The following is a 23,399-nucleotide window of genomic DNA, read 5'->3' on the forward strand; positions in this document are numbered from 1 at the left end:
TTAAAGGGGTATCCTAGCTATTAACGCTTGCAACCTAGTCTCAGGATTAATTTTGGCTGGGAAATCCCACCCATTACTAAAAAGAGCGATTCAACCACTTGGGAAGGAGACATACAGAGTATTGGGCACAACGTGCGCCCCGCTCCTAATGACTGGATGGAAGGCGCGGAGAGTCAGAGTAGTTGACATGTCTGGAGTGAAATCCCAAAAAGTGCCATGTAATGCTTCATTGTGGCACTACCGGGGTATATGGGCAGTTAGTGAGCAGATCCCTTTAATAGGTCCAGCGGCTGGACCCCCACAATGTGTGATCTGCAAGTGTGAAAATTGGCCAAGACTGACATCCCCTTTAAAGTCTGCATAAGATTTCCTAACAAAGGAGGTGCAATTCCAGGGGGTCTCCGGTGGTCCGCCTGATCACTGTGCTTACAGCTTGGACCTTGTCCATGACCCCTATTTGGATCTTTGGGGGGCATCTGCACCTAATATAATGAGTATTGGTCTCGTTACATTAATTTGTTTCATTGTTTTAAGCTTTTACCAATCATTAAAGTAATTGCCCCCCTGCCCCTTCCAACAGAAAGAAAGCAAACCTGTTCTCCCGACTGAAACTAAAGAGGATCAGGTAGTGGTGGCGGCGGCGGCGGCATGGCGCAGTGTCGGGGCGTGAATCATTAATGTGTGTGATACATTTAATAATCTCCACTAATAATATTGTGTCTCGTCAGCCGTGATCCTTCCCTGACACTAGTCCTCATGTTCTATGTGTACCCATTAATATAAGTTTTCTCCTTTTTGCACGACCGAGTGCTGCCGCCCGTTACCTGTACACGCCGGGACGCGACAGTACGAACCCTCAGCTCATCGAGGTGTGAGGCGCACGATGCCTCAGTGACGTCACTCATTCCTAGTGATCTGGGATATGGAGTTCATGAACTTTACTAAAATAGACCCCTCTTTCCTTCAGATTGGGACCATAAAGAGGAGCAGATCAATACTGATAGTTTTATATAAATGTAGTATCCCTTCAAGGTTATATAGATCATTTAGCCGTAGCTTAAAGGGTTTCATAAGTTTACAAAGACATAGCTAGCGTCTTTAGTTATAGCGCCACCTCTGTCCATAGGTTGCTATTGCAGCTCAGCGCCATTGAAATAAATAAGGATGAGGTGCAATTCCACACACAACCTGTTGGCACTGGGAGCGCTGTTTGTGGAAGAAAGCAGCCATGTTTTTCTGATCCTGTACAATCCTTTTAAATAGCTTAGACCCCGATGCAAATGATACCAGGGTCCCACCTCATGCTGCTGTCCTCATAGAGCTGACGGGACCATCGACCTCCCTGGTGCATCTGTGCCCTTCAAGAATAATAAAAAATAACCCTTTAAATGCAGCTATAGAATAATGGGGGGCACATATGTGTATATCTATATACGCCAGTACGTAATAACCCTTTAATGCCTGGTATTTCTGCATGCTTCTTTAATCCTATAATGGAGATTATCAAATCTGCACACGATGGTAAAAAGAGGCCGTGCGCTAATCTACACAGCCCTCCGGCTATGAGCGGCCCCCGATACAACTCTGCCTTGCTCCCTTGCATGCTCCATATTCCCCTAGAGATGTGCAGATGTTGGGGGTGCAATACGGCACGTTGTAAATTCCCCCTGCAATTTTGGTCTTTGACGGGATCATCACCACTCATGGCTGAGACCTTCTGTGAACTGCAGAGTGCAGATCCCTGAACACCGGGCCCCCCGTGGTCCAGGTCAGGGGTCTATATGACATGAGCTTGTGTTTTACTTGTCCATGTTGTTTCCTAGTGACTCAAGCCCTGCAAAGGTGAATAAGACTCCATCCTCCCCTCCGGATGGACCTCCTGCTGCAAGTACGGAGCCCAAGACCACCAACCATGCCTCTGAGGAACCAGCTGCTGCCGCCTCCTTCTTAGTGGACGCCCCATCTGTGGTTATATCTAAATCGCCTTCTCAGGTATCCCAAGACTGAGTCCATTAGTAGAGTCAGTAGAAACTTCCTATGTCTCATTGTGCAGCCACAGAGACCTACAGTTTGGCCATGGACACCAAGATTGAAAACTGGTTCATTGGTTGCACAGACTTCCATGTCACTAATGGAGGCAAATAGGTGGACACAAGTTATGATGATCTCATTGATTTTCTATGTTAAGTTGCACAGATCACAGATACTGTTTTTATGTAGGACTGACCACTTGGTTCTACATCTTGAAACCCTTGTCTTAAAGGGGGTAAATCTTGATGTCCATTGCCATTTTTAAAGGGCTCCCACCCATGTCCTATAGACAGATGGGAACATTGGAGGTGTCTATGAGTTTGTATCCCATTGATCCCCACAAAGAAGCCATGATGTCCTGTAGAGGGTCCAAACCATTTGGGCGCCATCATCAATGTGTAATTCACGTCTCTGTGGTCTACAAAGCATCAGGGTCTGTTCGTGGTACTGATCATTGGGGTCTCAGCTCATAGACGGCCCACCACTAAGATGTAGCTGTTTCCAGTCCATCATTTTGATGTTCTCTTCTTTTGATCTCCACCATGAACGTGTTCATGGACCATTCTTGGTGCCATCATGATCTCAAGCATTACGTGTCTCATGTCACTGGTTGTGACCTTCAGGATTTCACTTGATTATCCCCTGTAATCAAGTTCTGTCTCTTTGAGCTCCGACTTCTCTTGACGTCCTTCATCCTGTGCTGGTCACTGACTGACGTCTTCTAATCCTCTGCTGCGTCTGGAATCTGCTTTCCGCAAGACATTGTGTAGACTGTAGTGTCTGTAGTGGACGGGAGAGTCACATTCACAGGATCATAGATCTACTCGGTGACCAGGGGAATCAGACATTTCTTCTACCTCTGTCTTTTTTTATTGGATCCTCTGTAGCTACGTTCTGTAGGCCATATTCTCCTGAACCATGGCTTCGGCTCATCACCACTGGTGTGTTGTGCTCAAGTCTTAGTGAAGGGGGCACTGCGATAAATTTATGAGGATGAGCGCTCCTCTTAATGAATTTGACGCATCTTTCAGCTGCTTTGCGTCACCGCAAGAAATGTATCTCTAGTCACCGCAGTAGATGTTTGGTGTAGTGTACGTCACTTTTTTTGCGTAAATTAAGGTGAATTTGTCGGCGTCCTCTGCCATGTTCCCTCATTGCCACTTTTTAAAAAAAAACTGGAAGAGGTGGCGGGAACTGGTGTTAAAACGCCAAAAGTCAACATTTTTGCACAGTTTTGGGTCACACAAAAAATTGCCAGATTTCAGGCAATTTTATACCAGAATTCTGATGAAGGCTGCTTGTTATATCAGCGCCTAAGTGTCTCAGTATTGATCCATAAGAAACTGCGGTATATACAATGTAACCAAAGTAGTAATTCTATCTATCTATCTATCTATCTATCTATCTATCTATCTATCTATCTATCTATCTATCTATCTATCTATCTATCTATCATCTATCTATATATCATCTATCTATCTATCTATCTATCTATCTATCTATCTATTATCTATTTATTATATATCTGTTATATATCTATTATCTATCTATCTATCATCTATTATCTATTCAATATCTATATATATCATCTATCTAATGGCAAAATATAGGTGCAGCACCAGCAACAAGACAAATAGTTATGGATAAGTGCAGAGCCTCATAGGCAATACCAAACCTTTAAATATGTCCAAAAAGAATATAAAGGCTGCACTCCAGTAGTTCCAAAAATAGTTGTTTATTGACCCATCATGTCAGGGTAATGTTTCGTTCTAAGTGAGGAACTTTTTCAAGCTTGGAACAAAACATTGTCCTGACATGATGGGTCAATAAACAACTATTTTTGGAACTACTGGAGTGCAGCCTTTATATTCCTTTTGGACATTATCTATCTATCTATCTATCTATCTATCTATCTATCTATCTATCTATCTATCTATCTATATATCTACAGTATCTATCTATATATCTATCTATGTTCTGGCTGATAGTGTCCCGGCCGCTGCCTTGGTTTGTTATGAAGGGCTCAGTGCTTGGGGCTTTTACTAATCTGCTGAGCACATTGTATGCGCTGCTGACTTCTTTTCTGCTTCTATATATCTCCAGAAATCCTAGTTTCTGCAACAATGCACAGCAGTACTAGGTCCTGAGGCCGGCTGACAGCAGGGTAGTGCATTACTGCACAGCAGCCAGCACTTACTAATACTCAATGATGAAACATTGCAAAATAAGGAAGCTGCTGCAGAAAGCGTATACTCCGGGCTGTGAGGTCACAGCAGAGATGACACAGGGATCACTATGAGACAGATGGGAGTTAATTGTAGGGATCATTTTTCGCATTCATAGGTAAATATCAGTCTTTCTAGAAGAGCAGCAGCGCCGCCTGCTGGTACATTGCTGAGTTACAATTTATTGCATTTGCTATTTGTTTTGTAATACATTGTAACTTATTAGTAAATTCTCTCATTCTGACTGCTACATTGTACATGACATGAACCGTCCAGCATATAGAAACAAGTCCCCGGTCTGTGTGATTCCTGTGTCCATTTTCTTTCAATTCTTGTAATTTTATTTGTTTTTTCGTGTCTGTATTGTCAGTGCATAATAATAATTGATATTTTTTATGCAAGGTTCATCCATTGCAGCGGTGACTGTCACCCGACATGTGATGGACTCTGATGTTCTGTGTTTCTTTTTTTTTCGCTAATTATATTTTTGTATATTTGTGTTTTCCCCTTTTTTCTTTTTGGGTGGGGGGTCGTGTGGATTGTCTGTGCTGTTAATTTACTTGCATGTAGCTGAGGAAAGGCCCTCCGGTTCCACCACCGCCAAAACATACGCCCTCCAAGGACATCAAGCAGGAGAATATCATCAGTCTGTTTGATGACAATTTTGTGCCCGACATAAGTGTGACCACCCCCTCACAGGTCAGCGGCTGCCGCCCACCCCCAAATACTAACACCCGCATGAGAACCATAGGAGGTGTCACTTGTGGAGAAGACCAGAGGGGATGAGACAGGGGCAGACGCAAAGTCCATGAATGTTCATTAGTGCATCTAGGTCTAATCATGTCAAGCAACTTTGTAAATCTTATCATATTACATTGTATCTTATCCTCCAGTCACATCCAGAGCTGAACTCGCTATTCTGCTGTTACATTGTGTCTTATCTTCCAGTCACTTCCAGAGCTGCAGTCACTATTCTACTGTTACATTGTCTTATACTCCAGTCACATCCAGAGCTGCGCTCACTATTCTGCTGTTACATTGTGTCTTATCCTCCAGTCACCTCTAGAGCTGTAGTCACAATTCTGCTGTTACATCATGTCTTATACTCCAGTCACATCCAGAGCTGCGCTCACTATTCTGCCGTTACATCATGTCTTATCCTCCAGTCACTTCCAGAGCTGCAGTCACTATTCTACTGTTACATTGTCTTCTACTCCAGTCACATCCAGAGCTGCAGTCCTCATTATTCCGGCCTTTGCTCAGATTTCATCCACACTGTGCTCATCTCATCTGTTTCCAGTGTTACACTGTATTTGATGTGTTGCATTTTGGGAAATGTCATTTTTCAGCATGACATGGTATCTACCTATTACTTGATCATAGTTGAGCTGATTGTGCACCAGCAGGGGGCAGCAGAGACATGTGATGTCCTGTGAGACTACTGATTGCAGCTCTGGTTGTGATTGGAGTATATGATGTTGACGTCACTGCATTCTGGGTCTTCTATCCTTGGATTACGATATCGGAGAGAATGAGACACAGGACAGGATGTATGTGTCAAACAAGCTCTAACTTTATTACAAAGCATAGGGTTTATATGCACCCTGGAGGCAGGAAACGGATTTACCATATATGGTCCGATTATACAATTTAACTATGCAAGCAAAAAAGAAAACTAGTTTCTGTTCTCGTGATGCTTATGCCTTGAAACATTTAATTAGGCGTATCTGACTAGGAAGGACACGTTATCTTCTAGCAAGGACACATTATTGATACAAGGAAGGAACATTCAGCTGTTATTGTTTTGACCTAAAGTAACTGTCAGACTTATATAGCATAGATGGGGTCTTTGAACTTGAGGGGCCTCATCTTCTGCTATAACAATGTCACCTAAGGATTATGATTGATGGATTTACAAAGTTGCTTGACGTCGGGCGCTGCACATTCTCTTACATATTTCTGCTGATAACTAGTTTTGACTTTAGTGTAAATTTCTGCTTTGGGGCGGCCCGGTCACTGCCCCAGGGGAGGGAGGGTAATGACATATTTTCCCACCATTGCTTAGCATTAGGGGTCTCTGGCCTCTATAAGGAGTGACACCTCTGCTACAATAACACAGTTTATCTTCAATGGCCTGCAACCTGCAGTGCGGATGAAACTACAACTCTCAGCATGTCCTACTAGCCGCAGGTTGCAGGCCACTGCACAATTACCAGCGGACACTGGCTACAGTGGAAATTTCAGTAAGAAGGAAAAGGGGGAGAATTTTCAAGTTTGGTTCAAAGTGGAGCAGCTCTTGTATGCCAGACAATCAGGGCACAGCTTTCATTTAATAAAGGGCTTTTGAAAAATGAGAGCTGCAATCTGATTGGCTGCTATGGGCGACCGCTCCTCTTTGCACCACTTCTGATAAAGCCATGGTCTCTGGGATGCAATGATCTAATATCTACAGAGACCTGGACCCTGCAGTGTCACATTCTGGACACTGGCGTTTCACTGCTTGCTCCATAATTACGAGGGGCCACTGTCCGCTGGAGCCCGTTGTCTGTGCATGTCTGTTGCTAGCTGTTTGCATGCTCTGGTTCTTGCATGTGTTTTTTATGCTTTTGGTAACGGTTTACAGACGCCTCCATAGATCTGACATGACCGCACTCAGGTTAAGTGTCACCGGAGGCTTCTCTTACAGGTAGAGAAGACTTTATGAATGCATTGGTCTAAATTAACCTGACATCTGCTCTAAAGCACAAGGTGTAGATGCGCTGAGAGATGACTCCATTGCTCCTCCTGTCATCAAAAATCCCAATAATTTTACCTCTATCCAATCCTGACGTGTAAATCAAAATCCAGGAATATGGACGATCCCAAAGACGTAATTGTACCAATGGCGCATTGTCTACGTGGTCTCTCTTCTGACTGTTGTGTATGAAATCCGAAGGCTCAACATATCGAGATGTTGTATCAGGGGATTACAACGTCTCTGGTGGTCTCCATGCATGTTCTTAGCTCTTCAGGCCAATGGTCTTCTGTTCTGCTGTGGCATGTTCTGGGGGACTGGTTGGGTTGTTATAGACAGGTCTTCAGTTCCTGGCACGTTGGGAGCACTCCAGGCTCGTTATCCTTATTAACTACTGTCTAACTTTCCTACTAATCATTTTCCTTGTGCTGCAAAGTTTGAGGCTGTGTGGCCCCAAGCAGAAGAGCCCAGTTTGTTGGATCTGGACTTTGATCCCCTCAAACCTGCATCCAGTTCAAGTGCAGCCCCTGCAGGTTCTTCCCAGGTTTGTGGTGTCCCCTCAACCACGTCGCAAGGCTTATGAGCCATGGATGGATAAATAGGGGGTTTAGGTGTGTTGGTGGCTGGATGGATTGTGGATGGATGTATAAGTGGATACATGGGCTCAGCAATGAGTAGAAGGATGGGGAAGTGGAAAAATTTATGATGGATGGGTAAGCAGATGGTGGCGTAAGTGGGTGGAAGAATGGACTGGTGGTTGGGAGAGTAGATGGAGGAATTTATGGGTGGGTGGGTGTTTAAATGGATGGCTAGTTAAGTGCATGTGTGGGTTGAAGACTAGATAAATGGAAAGGTGCATGGCTAAATGGATGGAAGGATGGGTGGATGGATGACTGCGAGGGTAGCGGTAACTGGATGGGTTTCTTAAAGAATGGATTGTTGGGTGGATAGGTGAGTAAGTGGATAGGCAACTAGATGGATAGATATAGGGATGGATAAATTGATGGATTGGGGATGAATGGATGAAGTAATTGGTGGGTAGTTGGGTAATTGAATAGATGGAGCGGTGGATGGACAGATGAATGGATTTGTGTGTAAGAAGATGGATGGATAAGTGGATAGACGGATGAAAGAATGGATTAGTGATAGGGTAGGCGGATTGATGAATGGATGGGTGTGTGTGTACGTTTATGGATAAGTGGATGTGTGGGTTGATAAATAGGTGGATGGATATATGGATGGATGAATAAAAGCATGAGTGAATGAATGTTTATGTTAATTGATAAGTGGATGGATTGGTCAGCGGATGTGTGGGTTGACTAATAGGCGGATGGGTAAATGGATGGAAGGGTGGATTGGTGTGTGGATAAGTGGATGGCTGAGTGATGGATAAATGAATGGTTGGGTGAGTAAATGCATAGACATCTGGATGGATAAATGGATGCATTGGTGGGTGAGTGGATAAGTTAATTGATAGGTGGATGTCCAAGTAGATGGTACGGTTTGTAAGTATATGTGCTTGTTGATAGATGGATGGAAGAATAGGTGGATGGATTATGGATATGTGGATGAATGGGTGAGTGGATAGATGGCTTAGTGAATGGATGGGGATTGTGCAAAGAACACAAGACAAGATGGGTCGTTGGTTGGGTAAATAGTTGTTTGGATGTGTGGGGATGTGGATAGATGGCTTCATGAATGGATGGGTTGGTGCATGGATACAGAGGTGGATATATGTGTAGGTGGGTGGATGTGTGGGGAAGTGGATAGATGGTCGGATCGATGGGTTTAGTTAGATAAACATAAGGCAGAAAAGTCAGAAAGTCTGAGCTGATGGTGATTGTATCAGGGACTGTACAGGTAGTTACTGGGTAGAGGATGGGAATCTGATAGATACATGACATTAAAGGGACGGATGAATATTGACAGGTGTATGGATGGATACTGAGCAGATGGATGAATGGTTGATGGGTAGATATTAATTAAATCTATAGGAAATGATCAGACAGTAAGTGGGCGTCCTATAAATCGGGTTGCTGACGGCCATGGAGATGAGATTTGGCACCAGTATAAATATGTGTCTTTGTTTTTTCCATTCTTGCTGCGTATCAGCCTTTGTCTTGGGATCTATGGGAGGTAAGAAACTTGACTAACTCAGTAACTCTTCCTGTCACAAGTTCACAACTCTTCCATTTCTCACCCGAACAGTCACGGTGTTCAGCATATGTCCTGCGTACCACAGTGTCACTGCCAGGGTCACATTGTGCCCACCTGCATTGGTCTCGGCTCTTGGGATATAGTAATGGTTTGGGGGATTTATTATGTATTCATTGTTGGGTAGGACATGAACATTGACTCATTGAATTCACAGCTGAAACAGGAGCTGCCTATGAAGGGGTTAATCAGATAAAACCTATTGACCGTCAGGTTATGTAATGAGCAGGGTGGTCGTCCCCTGCAGTTCTGCATTTCTGTTATCTGTCGCTGATGGACGCCGCCTTGTTCTGCCCATGGATGAACGCCACGTCCTGGAGTGTAGGGCCGGTCTTCTCATGTCTGCACATGGTCCAACCTCTTCCTCCCCGGTGCCCGGAGCGAGGAGCAGTTATTCCCTCTTTTCTTAGCTGCAGGGGCCCCAACTTCTGTGGCATAAATGTGATCACATGAAGTCTATACCATGATAGAAACTCTGTGCACTTACATGGAGCAGCTCGCTGGGCGCTGACTGACTCTGACCTTACAGCACAGATACTCGTTCATATTAGCAGCACTTTTATTGGGGTCTTTTTTACCCCAAATTATCAGCCAAATGTTTAGAACATCTGTACCAGATCCTGAAGCCCCCAGTCTGCCGAGCGCTCCGATGCGCTCTATGAGACAGCTGCTGTCTGACATCTCTGCTGGCGGCTTGTCTCGTAGAGAACAAAGGGATCGGCCAACTAAAATCAGACATGCCAGATCTCTTATCCCCGACATCATCTTTTGGGCGACCCCATGTACATTAGACTGTCAGCGGAGCCCATAGATACGTGAGGGTCTTAACTGAACCGTCTCCTCCGATACAAACTCTTGCAAGATCTATATCCATCGTATTATACAGGGGCGTTATTTAGTTTATCTCCTGTCTGCACTTATCACATCACATTGCGCCAACCTTAAGGCTATGTTCACACTTGTTGTTTTTTTTTTTACGTCACAAATCTGCAGCAAAACTGATCTCTGGCAGGAAATCAGCTGCGTCAAAAACACAGATTTTGCTGCATTGTTTGGGCGTTTTTTCAGCACTTTTTTCACTGTCCTTCTGTCTCTACTTATGCATGTACATAAAGTTCTGTGAAAATAAAGAACCCCGTTCTATTTTGTTATAAAAAATGCTGAAAAAACGCTGATGCAAATTTTGGTGCATTTTTGATGCGTTTTTCAGCGTTTTTTTCACCACCCATGCTCTAGTTTCCAAAAACCCAACCAAGACACAAAATACGCAATAAAAAAAAACCATGATGTGTGAACAGAGAATTCTGGTTTCTCGTACACTTTGCTGGTGCTGCAAAACACAGCTGAAAAATTGCATAAAAATCTGCAGCAAAAAACGCTGAAAAACACAACATGTGTGAACATAGCCTAAGCCTCCATACACATTAAGTTTGGGCATGTCCAATCTTGTTTCTCCTCCAGTTGGGTCAGCTTACTCTTCCCATTGAAAACACATGCACAGCAGCAGATAGGAACAATCATGTGTTGGGAGAGATGACGAGCTGATCTCCACCTAAGGGGCATTGGTGCCTTTACCACAGACCCTCATTCTGCACCTCGGCCCCCTTATAGCAAAGCCTCTGTCCTCATCAGTTACTTCTGCACCTTTGTCACATTGAATTATCTCCCTCTGTTTTGCTAAGAGATTTGTCTGGAATGACAGGAATGAGGCGGTGAAACCCCCGGGACAAAATGATATTCACTGTCCTGGGATGGGGGTCCGTGTGCAGCGGAGACGGCGCAGGATTGTCTAGAGAGCCCCTGCCATAAAGACCATAATGTAAGAGTAGATCGTAATGGATTGCTACAGGCTGGAATGATGGAGAAACATGGATGATACTTTGTGCAGAAAATGTATTGATTTATTTCTTTGATGGAACCAATGTGTAATTCCTGGGACTCTGCCTGTAAACCGCGGCTCTGGACGGAGATATTATACGGTCGGAGTCGCAGATTTTACTCCTCAGGATTCCAGTAAAATGATCCTTTCACCCAAACAAATGAAACTACGACCGTGGTCAAATGGATATTGGTTGAATCTTGGGGCGTTTTGGCTGAGGAGCCGCAGATGTGACCTTAGATGGTGTCTAATATGATTGAGAGTCTGGGGGTCCTGAACCCTTAGAGGGGATATAGAGTTTACAACAAGTAATAATGAGTGCAACGCATTACCCCCAAAATATACAAATTGTCTCTTCAGAGAGGACTAGAACTCTAGCGCCACCTATAGGCAGCAACAATCCTAAAAAGTCAATATTGACTCTTCAAGGCGTCTTATCACATGACTTAGGATAATAGCCAAAACCTCAATTTGCAGACACTGTGTTTCAGGGGACTGCTCCTCGTCAGTGCAAAGTGTGAGATCTGGTTTGGATGGGTGAGAGGTGTCTGACCGATATCCAAGGGGTAACGCTTCTCCTTGCGGAGAGTGACATGTTAAGCATGTCAAGGTGAGGAAACTTTTAAGCCACAATGCTCCTCTGGGAAATATGCAGATTGTTTCTTCAGAAAGGAAGAGGACTAGAACTCTATTGCCAACTATAGGAAGTAGCGATCCTAAAAGTCAATATTATACACAAAATATAGACAAAATATAGACAAAATATAAAAGCCCCCAATAGATCAGACTCAGGAGCCAGTTACAGCAGAGTCATTGCAAGTCCCATGGCCACAACGTACGTCACCTCTATAAGACTGTGGTCCTCCTACGTGGCAGGGTGAAAATGTGGCCCCTCAGATACCGGGGCCCAGGGGCCAGTGTAACGTTTTGGCTATGTGCCCACGATGCAGAAATGAAGCAGAAAATTTCTGCAGCATTTCTGCATCTCCCTGGCAGATTGTGCATGCGTTTTTCCTGCAGAATACATGCGGATCCACATGCGGGTTCACATGCGTTTCCGCATGCAGATTGACAAGCACTTTCCAGGCGATAGCATCACTTGGAAAGTGCTTGACAACTAGGTCACACTGTATAAATCCATGCAATCAGCATGGATTTATACAGTGTGAACCGTAAAAAATAAAACAAATAAAGCTATACTCACCCCCGAGGCCCCGGCGTGGCTGCAGCGCTGCTTCCTGGCTGGTTCCCGGCTGCCGGCATATCGCGAGACAGAGCGGTGAAGGGCCTGCGGTCACATGACTGTGACGTTACCGCAGGTCCTCAAGCGATGCCGGCATGCAGAGAGAAGCCGCGGGACAGGTGAATATAAACTTTATTTGTTATTTTATTCTTTTTTTACAGGTACAATGGTACCCAGGTCTGGATGAGATTCTCCTCTCCTCCAGAACTGGGTACCATCCGCACATAGAGACGCATAGAAGCCGCTTGTAGAAATGTACAGTCGCGGTTTCTATGCGTTTCAATGCAAGTCAATGACGGGAGTTCCGCTGCGCTTCCGCAAAATTAAATGACATGCTGCGGATTTTTGTACGCAGCATAAACGCTGCGGAAAAATCCGCAGCATGTGCATAGAACATGCGGAATCCCCTTGGGGACCATGGGGTGCGGATTACCTAGCGTTTTACAAGCGTTTCCGCTGCGGAAATTCCGCAGCATAAACGCTTGAAAAACGCTACATGGGCACCCAGCCTTTGGCAGTGATAAAACACTGGACGGTGAGCTTTGTCGTGTAGGATGATAGGACCGAGCAGTCGGGGGATGATGAAGCCGTCATTGTGATCTCGCTCCCTGCATGTTGTGTCTCTTCTAACCTCCTTGCCTCATTCTTCCTCCATCTTCTCTTGTTCTATCTCCTGGCTGTCAGCCTGAGCAGAATCCGCCTGGCACCTCGGACCAGGGAGGCTGCAGTGCCGATGCCACTTTTGTGGTAGACTGGTCCAGTGGCCCTAATGAGTTTGACCCAGTAAGTACACCCTCTTATTACCTAGATTGCTGTTATTAGGGATAGTGTCTGGCTCATCCCCAGGAGCCTCCAGGGACCCAGCGCCAGTCAGATGCCCCCCGCACCATCGCTGCCCTTCAGAGCCCCCCAGATATGTTATTACCTGCAGCGGCTTCTGCTTCGAGAATGCTGCGATCTGCCGGAGCCTCACACTGAATCCTGCCTGACTCTTGGCGGAAGCTTCTGTCCGTTGTTGTCACCACTTTTCTTACATTAAAGGGATTTTTCATCTTTTTAATTATGTATTTGAGTCTAAAAATTTTTTTTATATTGGGCTTCACTAAAAATGTTGTTCCATTTGTCCTTTCATTTCTCTTCACATTCAACATTGATGTAGTTATACATCAGCTGTGAGGAAAAGACAGAAGAGCGTTACAAACTCTCCCGTCATATCGGGCTCACTGATGGATTCTCAGTTAACTCATTCTGCAGCTGCCCAACATTTAATAATTCAGTGTGACACTTTCCATTGTTCCCAGTAACGATCTCCATGCCATGAAGTGCCTCTTGGATCCTAGATCTGTAGTAGTAAATCTCGTAACCGGTAACTGAGAGCGGCCGCCGCTTTCCAGGATTGTAGATCGACCATATATCTCCGGAGTCCGACCATTTCATTTCTTCTGCTCTTCGTGTCTGGACTCTCGGGTGAAGACTTTTGCCGTGACTTAATGACTTATTAATGATTTTTCCGTTTCAGCCGTCAGAGCCCGTCTCGGACACAACACCCAAAAAAGAAGCAGAGGTGAAACCGGCGTCTGCGGAGAAAGATTCCAACGTAAGTCGTATAGAAAAATGGGATTTACTGTAAAAATGCAAATAATCTATTTTTGTCCCTCTAGTAACACTTCCTTCCCCGGGGTCCGTCAGCTCAGTGTTGTCATAGGGACACTGGACTTCACATCAACCAATCAGATCTTCTTCCATTCTCTAAACTGTGCGAGAAAAATGAATGGTGGACTCTGATTGGGGTGAAACGTAGAGTCCCTATGATAACACTAACGTGAACAGGGACAGGAAGTGTTGTCATGAGGAAAAACGCAGAAAAGGCCTGAATGAGAAAGACTAGGATACTTTATTAGTTTTTGCCCTTTTGCTTCTCAGATGGGTATTGTCGGACAGCGTTGTAAGTACAAGCACTTTTGCAATTTACTGCTTATTAAAATGTTCAGCCATTCTTGAGATCTTAAAACTTTTGTCTACAGCTCGTTGCCTAGGACACCGACCACCGCTGCGGTCTAGGCTGCAAGCGCTACACAGACACTGGCCAGGAGTAGGAGGCACCTACATTTCTGGCCGCCTTCAAAACAGCGCTTACAAGCTCAATAGAAAAGAACTTGTTAGCACTGCATATGTTCTGGTCTCTAGCAGCGGCGGTCGGTCTCCAAGGCAACGAACTATAAATAAAAGTAAAAAGCAGTAAATTACAAAATTACTTATATGTACAAGCCCTATCCAGCAATACCTAATTATGAAGATGGGAATAACCCAATGAAGGAAATTCGGAGTATGAATTTACTATATTTTGCACCACATTTGTTCCTTATATGACGGTATTACTCTGTTCCTGCCGTTGATTCGCAGCAGTCCAGCGCTCTGCCAGCCGTCGTCGTTGAGACTATCTCTGCTACTGTGAATGGTACAGTAGAGAGCGCACCCCCAAAGACAACCATGCCCCCGGGATTCCTCTATAAGGTAGGACTGTCATCTCGTTTATTGGTGACACATTTAGATGGAGACAATATTTTCCAGACAATTGGAATTTTAGAATCTATTAGTCTGATGATGTATCACTTGTTTGCTGTAGATGCGTTATACCCGGAGCCGCACTCATTGCTGTACTTGCGCTCATCCTTGTAGATATTTTGAAGCTTTCTGACACATTTTTGTTCATTCATCCTTCTTTCTTCAGGTTCGGGCCCAACATGACTATGGATCAACCGACAATGATGAGCTAAACTTGAAATCTGGAGACATCGTTCTAGTAACCCAGTTCGAAAACCCAGAAGAGCAGGTGAGCGCAGCGAGAGCGGACCTGAGAGTAGCGTCTGTAGATATGGAAGTGGTTGTGTTCGATAGGAAATCCCCCCCCCAAATCCCACCCAATCCCCTGCATAATGTTACAAAGAGACAACGAATCCTTTACTAAAACCTCCTGAGTTATGGTCGCTCCGGGTGGGTGGAGGCGACGTTGTCTTCTCTCTGCCACCAAAATTCAGGATTGTGGGCACAATTCTTAGACAGGACTGGTCGGGGTCCCCTGAGGACTAGGTCGGATAAACCCCTCCGCAGAGTAAAGCCGAGATGTCCCCAGCCTGCGAAGTATCTGCAGGGAGCAAGAACTGTTGTGCTGATTCATAAATTGCAACATTGTAACTAAGTGACCTCGCCCATCTCTAAAGGAGAATGTAAAGAAATCGGCTGCTGACATCCACCAAAAACGTGCTGCAGCTTATTGCTTTTCAGCAATGAGCAAATCAGTTCAATGTGATAAGAATTTATGTAACATTTTTTCGGAATCCACTTGAGTTGGATGATTGTGAACAATTTTTCACTGCGTGAATTGCCAAAAATGGTCACCGCCATTTCACACATTGCAGAGGATTGCATCAGCTATAGAAGGAGACATGACCTCAGCTTGGACGGGCAGACTCCCAAATAATGCCTTGCGCCTATCACGTCACATGGTGTAGTGCAGCCAATCAGGAGGGACTATCGTAGCCTGTATAAAAGCTGAGGCAGGGAATGCGGCAGTCATTTTGTGTTGGATCTGGATAGTGAGAAGACATAATATCTCAGTAATAGAAATGAGAAGAGAAAGCCTTAAAATACTAAATAAATATTACAGATAGTGTGTGACAGCACAGCAGTGATTAAAAGCTACATCCATTTACCCATAGTCATATAAATGGAATACTTGAATTGTTATCAAAGCATCAGAAATTGCCACAGCTTCTCCCACCTCTGCAATACTCATGTCTGAGTCCTAAATGAGTGGGGTGAGAGAATTGTAGGCAAAGTGGAGGAGTGTTGATCAATAGAGGGGCATTAACTGTGTCCGATCAGTGATTTCCAGCTGTCAGGACATGCTGGGAGTTGTAGTTTTCCATCATCTCTCGGGGCCATTGATTGGAGATCACAGCCTTATGTTCTTCTTCTCCTATAATCCAAAAAAACCCCAATACAAAACCCCTTCCTTGCGGCTCTTTGTCTCATCGCCGTCTCTTGCAGGATGAAGGTTGGCTGATGGGAATTAAGGAGAGCGATTGGCTTCAGAATAAGGAGTTCGATCAACACAAAGGAGTCTTCCCAGAAAACTTTACAGAGAAATACCAGTGAGGAAGACCGGCCCTTTATCTTGGGGATATAATGCAAATTTTCTGTGAAAATTATCAAACCACGTCTACCCTATGAACAATTAACCCTACAAGTGTCAACTTAAAGGTTCCGTTCAATAATAGACGCAAGTATAGTCAATAGATACAGTTCCTGGAATGCTAATAACATGTACGTTTGTGCCCCCATTTCCACCAGCGGATGAGATTAGGTCTGTTACAGGTTGATTGGTTGCGGAGGGTCCCCCATGATTTTGGATGCTATGTAAGAATGCCAAATGGGGTGTGAAGTGTACAATGTGCATCTATTATAGTGGAGCTGGCCATCGTCCAACCATCATCATCGGTCTCCTAGCGCCCAGTGACGCCATTATGGCCACCTCTGGTGTGCGCGCCGTCATCAGAGGTGTGAACAGTCACCTACTCTGGATATAACGTGCCACTGATACAATGAATGTCCTTGTGCGGTTACCTCCGCCATTGTCTGCCCATACTCCCTCTAATAAAGCCATGAAATATTTGGACAGCTCTGGTCATAGGGTGGGATTATTTAATGGGGGTGTCTTTTTCTTTTTTATAGATTTTGTAAACTGTGATGTCCGCAGCTCAGGGCAGGGAACTCCACAACTTTTGGCTAATATAATAATGCATAAATACGTCACATTCTTGTTTTTTGGGACACTGGTGCTCCTCGTACCTCTAGAATCTGGACTTTTATATATTAAAGCCTAATTCCTGCCAGAATGTATAAGATTAATATTACACTATTATGCCGTGTGGTTTCTGTACTAATAGTGACAGGTACATCCCGTTCTGCTGTACAGTAGACTGACTCCGTGCTGCACAGACTTGTTTCAGGCTCTTCCTACAAAGCAACAGAAAACATAAGAATCATGTAAGAAGGAGCATAAAGGTTCAGGAAGATGGGAGACGCTACATAATACATTGGATTTAGACTTTAATGAATTATTAGGCATAAAAGTTAAGCTCAAGATTTCAAAGATTATAATTTTTGCAAAAAAGATAACAAAAATGTAGATAAAACATGGCAAAAATTTCATCTGGAAATCCCATAAAATGTGCATATTTGACCATGGACCTAGCTTGCCAATGTGGCTCTATTCTCCACATCATCACCCACTGGGACCCAAGGTTACGTGTCCCACCCTGGTGGGAGATTGCCCTAATTGTAAGATGGGACCTCGTGATGCCATTCTAGTAAGGGGGGCACTTCACACTATTATGCACTGTGTATTCTACCATCTTTCCTCGACTTGGGGTCCCGGAGAATGGTAACTTTATGCTTGAGGGTCCTAAGCAAGAAGATGCTGAGCACCAGTGATGAACCCATTGATTGGCACAAGGTCGCAGGATTTACCCCATTGATCGTGACCGCGCATTCTTCTAATGATTTCTGTTTGGCGAAACTTGGGATTGAGACCTCTAAATTGTGAAACTTTTCCCAGTGTTCGATATTTTTCAAAACCAGAAAAAAGTTTTGATTCCCCCCCCCCACCCCCTATAGTTAGTAGTTATAAAGTTTTGGAGTGCTGGATTGTTCTGTACGATCTTATTGAGATTGGAAGTATTTTTTTCTGTGATGTTTGTAATTAAAATATATCTAATTGTGGTGTCTCCATGACCATTGGCTTCTTTTCCTGAATTATTAAGCAGATATTCTTACACACAAACCCGAGCTGTCCAAATGTTTCATGGAGCGCGCCACAGGCTGTAAGCGCTAAGTATTTGCTTCGGTGGGCTGGATCCCAGGAAGGATATATGGCGGCAGCTTCCACCTCCATCCAGGTGGTCTGTGTGATTGTAAGGCCCCTAAGGCTGTGTGCCCACGTAGCGTTTTTCAAGCGTTTTTGATGCAGAATTTCCGCAGCGGAAATGCTTGTAAAACGCTTGGTAACCCGCACCCCATGGTCCCCAATGTGATTCCGCAAGTTCTATGCACATGCTGCGGATTTTTCCACAGCGTTTATGCTGCGTTCAAAAATCCGCAGCATGTCATTTAATTTTGCGTTTCTGCAAGCAGAATTGCCTTTGTCCAATGCATAAAAAACGCAAGGCAATTCCGCATGTGGAAAACGCGTGATAAACGCGCGAAAAATGCGCGATAAACGCGTGCGGAATTCCGCATGCGTTTTTCCGGGAGAGGACTTGCAGAAATGAAGCAGAAATTTTCTGCTTCATAAATGCAACGTGGGCACATAGCCTAACAGTGGTCGACCCCACAAATTGACACATTTTAAGTAAAGAGCAGACAATGAGGAAGAAACCTTGAAAAAAAATGCAGATGTTGTCTCAGCAGCAGAAGCTGTTATGTCACTGCTCAGTATTTTACAGCTCTGAGATAATAAGTCCGAGCCCACAGTGGTCTGAGAAGGGAAACTATGAATATGATTCTAAGACAGTATCTCCGCATTCTGAAAAGAGTCAGACATAGTCATAGACAGACCTAAGATGATAGTGTAATGCGCTGAGACAATAAGTCAGAGACTGGGATTATTACTCAGGGTCTGAAATACATCAATATTGTCATGACAGCTCAAAATCTCAGAGCTCTGAGTTATTGTCCTTCATCACTGGCTGAAAAAATGTATCACCGACCTGCCATAATGGTCTTTGACTGAGATATTATCTCAGAAACCTGAGAAGCGTCTAAAGTCATTGACATGAGATATTTATCATTGGCAGATCATTTAGCTAGATCTGTACATTAATATCTCATGTGCAACCAGCTTTATTTTGAGATAATAATCTAGTTCTCTGGGATCTGAGTCAGTGACTGAGATAATATCTCAGCAATTCTAGGAAATAAATTAGATTTTGAGATAATAAGTCAGTGTTTTCAGATTAGATTATTTTTACAGACCAAAATGTCATCTCAGTCACTCACTTGGATACTTTGAGATAGTTTGTGCTTAGTAATGGGTTAATGACTGAGATAATAAGTCAGTGAAGGAGAATATTCACAATATTGATAATAATTGAGTAATTTGAGGTGAGTTGATACTTGCTGAGGCAACATATCAGCGATCTATCAACTGTGTGCTAATAAACCTGTGCTCTGAGCTATTAAGTCAGTATTTTGAGATACAAAGTCAGTGCTCCAAAACAATAGGTCAGGACTGAGATAATGAGTCACTGCACCCAGACAATAAATCAGGCTCTGAGATAATGAGTCAGAGCTTGGGGATACAAAGTAGTACTCAGACCTAATAGATCAGTGCTCCAAGATAATAAATCAGTGCTGTGAAATACAAAATCAGTTCTCTGAGCTACTAAGTCAGAGCATCTGAAATAATTCAGTACTCAGCTTTGAGTCAGTGCTCCAAGATATTAATTTATTGCTATGAGATAATAAGTCAGTGCTCTGAGATAATAAGTAACTGCTCCAATATATTAATTCATTGTTTTGAGATAATAAATCAGTGCTTTAAGATACAAAGTGATTGCTGTGAGATAGTAAGTCAGTGCTGTGAGATAATAAGTCAGTGCTGTGAGATAATAAGTCAGTGCTGTGAGATAATAAGTCAGTGCTGTGAGATAATAAGTCAGTGCTGTGAGATAATAAGTCAGTGCTGTGAGATAATCAGTCAGTGCTGTGAGATAATCAGTCAGTGTTTGGCACTAATATCTCTGATTTTATTTGTTCAGTCATTTATAAATAATCTCCTGGCTCTCTCCATTGTTGCTTTCAGGGTACAGACACTTGAGTGTACGATATTTATTTCGGAGGTCGTCTATGGCGCTAAATGACCGATGACCACTTAAAGGTTCAGAAATGTTGATCATTTCAGCTTGATCCCACCGCCGCATTGTAAGCACCGCCCGTACGGCTTCCATGGCTCCTCCCCATGATCTTCCGCCGCTGACGTGTGTGCAGACCCCCATTAACCCTTTGTGTTTTTTTTTTTATAAGGACTGTTTGTGTGTGCGTGTTCATTCATAGCTAACAGAACTGTGATGATTTTATACTGTATTATGTGACCCGCCAGGGACATTGTGTGTTATGTACGTAGGACGAACCCAGGAACAAGTGATCCAAAGTATGGCCGCTGCCGCCGCTCTGCCGCAGATGCTGCTGGGACTCATACACATGTATTGCATTACTTGACCGGTCTGCAGCATATTACATTATATATATATATATTTTTTGTCTATTATTATTATTTTGTAACAAACACTACAACAATGGAAGGAGAGCGGTGCACAGAATATATTTATGGCACATAGTTTATATTAGATATTGGGAATTTTAGGCGTCCGGCCGCCAAGACGCAGCGGATGCCGCCATTTTCACACTGGATTAATATATTCTACTCATCATTTCAGTAAGTAAAGTAGCGCAGGGGCTCACGTAATAACCTAGGAAATAGCATGGTGCTATACGGGCACCGGACTGATACGTGCAATAGTGCTATCTACACATACAATATAAGGCAGCGCATGTGTCATCCTATTGTGCCGGTGATTTATTGACACATATGTAGGAAATACTATGTAACATATTAACAGCTTGTCGCCCATTCTTTGCTGATCCACGACCGCGCCCTCCACTGTGCCTTATGGTAGCTTTTGGGTTTGCTTGCTGAACTATCTCCCCAGTCCAAAAAAAAATGGCGGCTTCCGCTGTGAAAAGGCTGACGGCACATTTTAAAAATGACAGAAAGATAACAAGGGGTTAAGTTTACAGGGGAAAAAAAATATATAAGTTTCTCAGAGTTCTGATCATGTAAATTATATAAGCGTCAATCACTGATATCGCATAAGGCGTCGCCATTTATCAATGAGGCCGATGCAGATTAGGAGGAAAGGCGGAAAAAAAAAGCGGAGAAAAAGACTAATTCAAAGGGGATGGAGTCCTGCTGTGTGTTTTGGCTCAGGTATCGGCTTGTCCTGAATACATTGTTACACCTGTTCACCTGTTATGTTACATCCAATAAAGAGTTATCCCCAGCGGACGCCTCCGCCTCTTACTGCCGGCGAACCCACAACCCACATGGGGTCACGAAGAAGCACAAAAAAGTAGGACATTTGTGGAAAGGCCACACAATAACCAGTCCCCGGAAGGTATCAGGCAGTGATCAGGCCGCAAGGTCACTTTAAGGGCAACCACCGGTCATGGCACCATGTCCTCGCCCCCCCTGGAGGAGACAGATCAATGTGGACAGTCCTTACTTTTCTAGTTCACTTATTTCCCATCATGCATCTTTTCCTTTTTAAATCTTTTCCCGGTATGAGTGGAGCTCAGTTGTCACATGACTGTATGCTCCTCCCAAATGTACTTTTATAGGACAAAATTAATACAAGTGGGTGGAACCTGACACATTTGTTATAGTGGGTTGCTATCATGTAGAAACCAAATAGTGACAGTGACTACAGGGGCCACCAAGTGGCGTGAAACTTTATTGCAAAATACATGTTACCTGCACTGATACATTGTAACAAACAAGTCAGGACAGAGATCTATGCTGCTGGTGTTCCTGATGTACTAAGGATTATGTAAACTGGATGAAAGTGTAACAAAACCTCAGCTGTAAGCAGAATTAGGTAAAGAAGATTGGTTGGACCCGTAGAAGCGCAGTTCAGTGTGCGAAATGTCTGTCGTCCTCTCCGCACCCCCCCAACTGCGGCATCTGCATGTGCAATCTGGAATAAAGGACTTCATACCGGCATCTAATGGCGAGTGCTGTTCTTCTGCTCTTCTCCTTCCAAGGATATAATTCATTGGACTCTGTATAACACAGAGACTGCCGACAGCCGCATGCCCCGGATATTGGGGGGCTTGTTTGTTCGATCTGGTGCCCTTCAGCTGTTCTGACAGGATGACATTAGGTAAAGAAGAGCCCCTATAAACAATCATGTTCCCATTCACTGGCAGCAAGCAGAGATCTTTAAAATGAGGTCAAAGTACATGAGAACGTTGTAGAACTTATCATACAACCGCTTTTTTTTTGTTTTTTTGTTGCATAAACAGATTTTCCATTGATTTCATTTTTTATTTCCTTTTCGGGACTTTGTTCATCTTCCCTTATATATTAGTAAGGAGATTTAAAATGTACTTGTATCAATCATTACCTAGAAATATCTGCGAGAAGCCCCTAAAATGGTGAGCTATAGACCCCAACATCGATGTCACGGCGTCACCTGCATGTAGCGGAGAAGTCACCGAGCAGATGGTTGTGGTTTACTACCAGGCGCTTCCCCTGAGATAATAAATCCTGAAATCTGAATTTATAATGAAGTTTTCTGTATTAATAAACAAAACACGAAAATGTAAGATAAAAAATATAATCACAGATTAAAGAAAAGAAATGTAGATTTGCTTTAATCTGCGATCTACATTGTTAACGTATTTATATAACATTGAAACAGTGAAATAACTGAGAATGCCGCCTATCCATCACTAGAGATCAGCGGTGACATCACTGAGAATGCCGCCTATCCATCACTAGAGATCAGCGGTGACATCACTGAGAATGCCTCCTATCCATCACCAGAGATCAGCGGTGACATCACTGAGAATGCCGCCTATCCATCACCAGAGATCAGCGGTGACATCACTGAGAATGCCGCCTATCCATCACCAGAGATCAGCGGTGACATCACTGAGAATGCCGCCTATCCATCACCAGAGATCAGCGGTGACATCACTGAGAATGCTGCCTATCCATCACCAGAGATCAGCGGTGACATCACTGAGAATGCCGCCTATCCATCACCAGAGATCAGCGGTGACATCACTGAGAATGCCGCCTATCCATCACCAGAGATCAGCGGTGACATCACTGAGAATGCCGCCTATCCATCACCAGAGATCAGCGGTGACATCACTGAGAATGCCGCCTATCCATCACCAGAGATCAGCGGTGACATCACTGAGAATGCCGCCTATCCATCACTAGAG

The 23,399-nt window shown here is 44.0% G+C and overlaps 1 protein-coding gene across 15 annotated transcripts in view; it reads left to right on the top strand.

The window, feature by feature from the left end:
- BIN1 (bridging integrator 1) overlaps positions 1-21,448 on the top strand; it is a 217,817-nt gene extending 196,369 nt beyond the window's left edge. For 4 of the 15 annotated variants that reach the window (XM_073647475.1, XM_073647480.1, XM_073647473.1 and 1 more), the window contains 10 exons: positions 581-625; positions 1,824-1,992; positions 4,827-4,955; positions 7,427-7,534; positions 9,103-9,126; positions 13,011-13,109; positions 13,846-13,923; positions 14,730-14,840; positions 15,058-15,159; positions 16,377-21,448. In XM_073647475.1, the coding sequence (XP_073503576.1) occupies positions 581-625; positions 1,824-1,992; positions 4,827-4,955; positions 7,427-7,534; positions 9,103-9,126; positions 13,011-13,109; positions 13,846-13,923; positions 14,730-14,840; positions 15,058-15,159; positions 16,377-16,484 (973 nt within the window). In that variant the 3' untranslated portion in view covers positions 16,485-21,448. The remainder of the gene's footprint in view (positions 1-580; positions 626-1,823; positions 1,993-4,826; positions 4,956-7,426; positions 7,535-9,102; positions 9,127-13,010; positions 13,110-13,845; positions 13,924-14,729; positions 14,841-15,057; positions 15,160-16,376) is intronic. The other 11 variants (XM_073647477.1, XM_073647482.1, XM_073647476.1 and 8 more) reach the window with 8 other exon arrangements.
- Positions 21,449-23,399: the final 1,951 nt, after the last annotated feature.

This window comes from Phyllobates terribilis, unplaced genomic scaffold (assembly GCF_046119375.1).
Source record: "Phyllobates terribilis strain yellow unplaced genomic scaffold, ASM4611937v1 Scaffold_9__5_contigs__length_417890890, whole genome shotgun sequence".
Taxonomy (NCBI): domain Eukaryota; kingdom Metazoa; phylum Chordata; class Amphibia; order Anura; family Dendrobatidae; genus Phyllobates; species Phyllobates terribilis.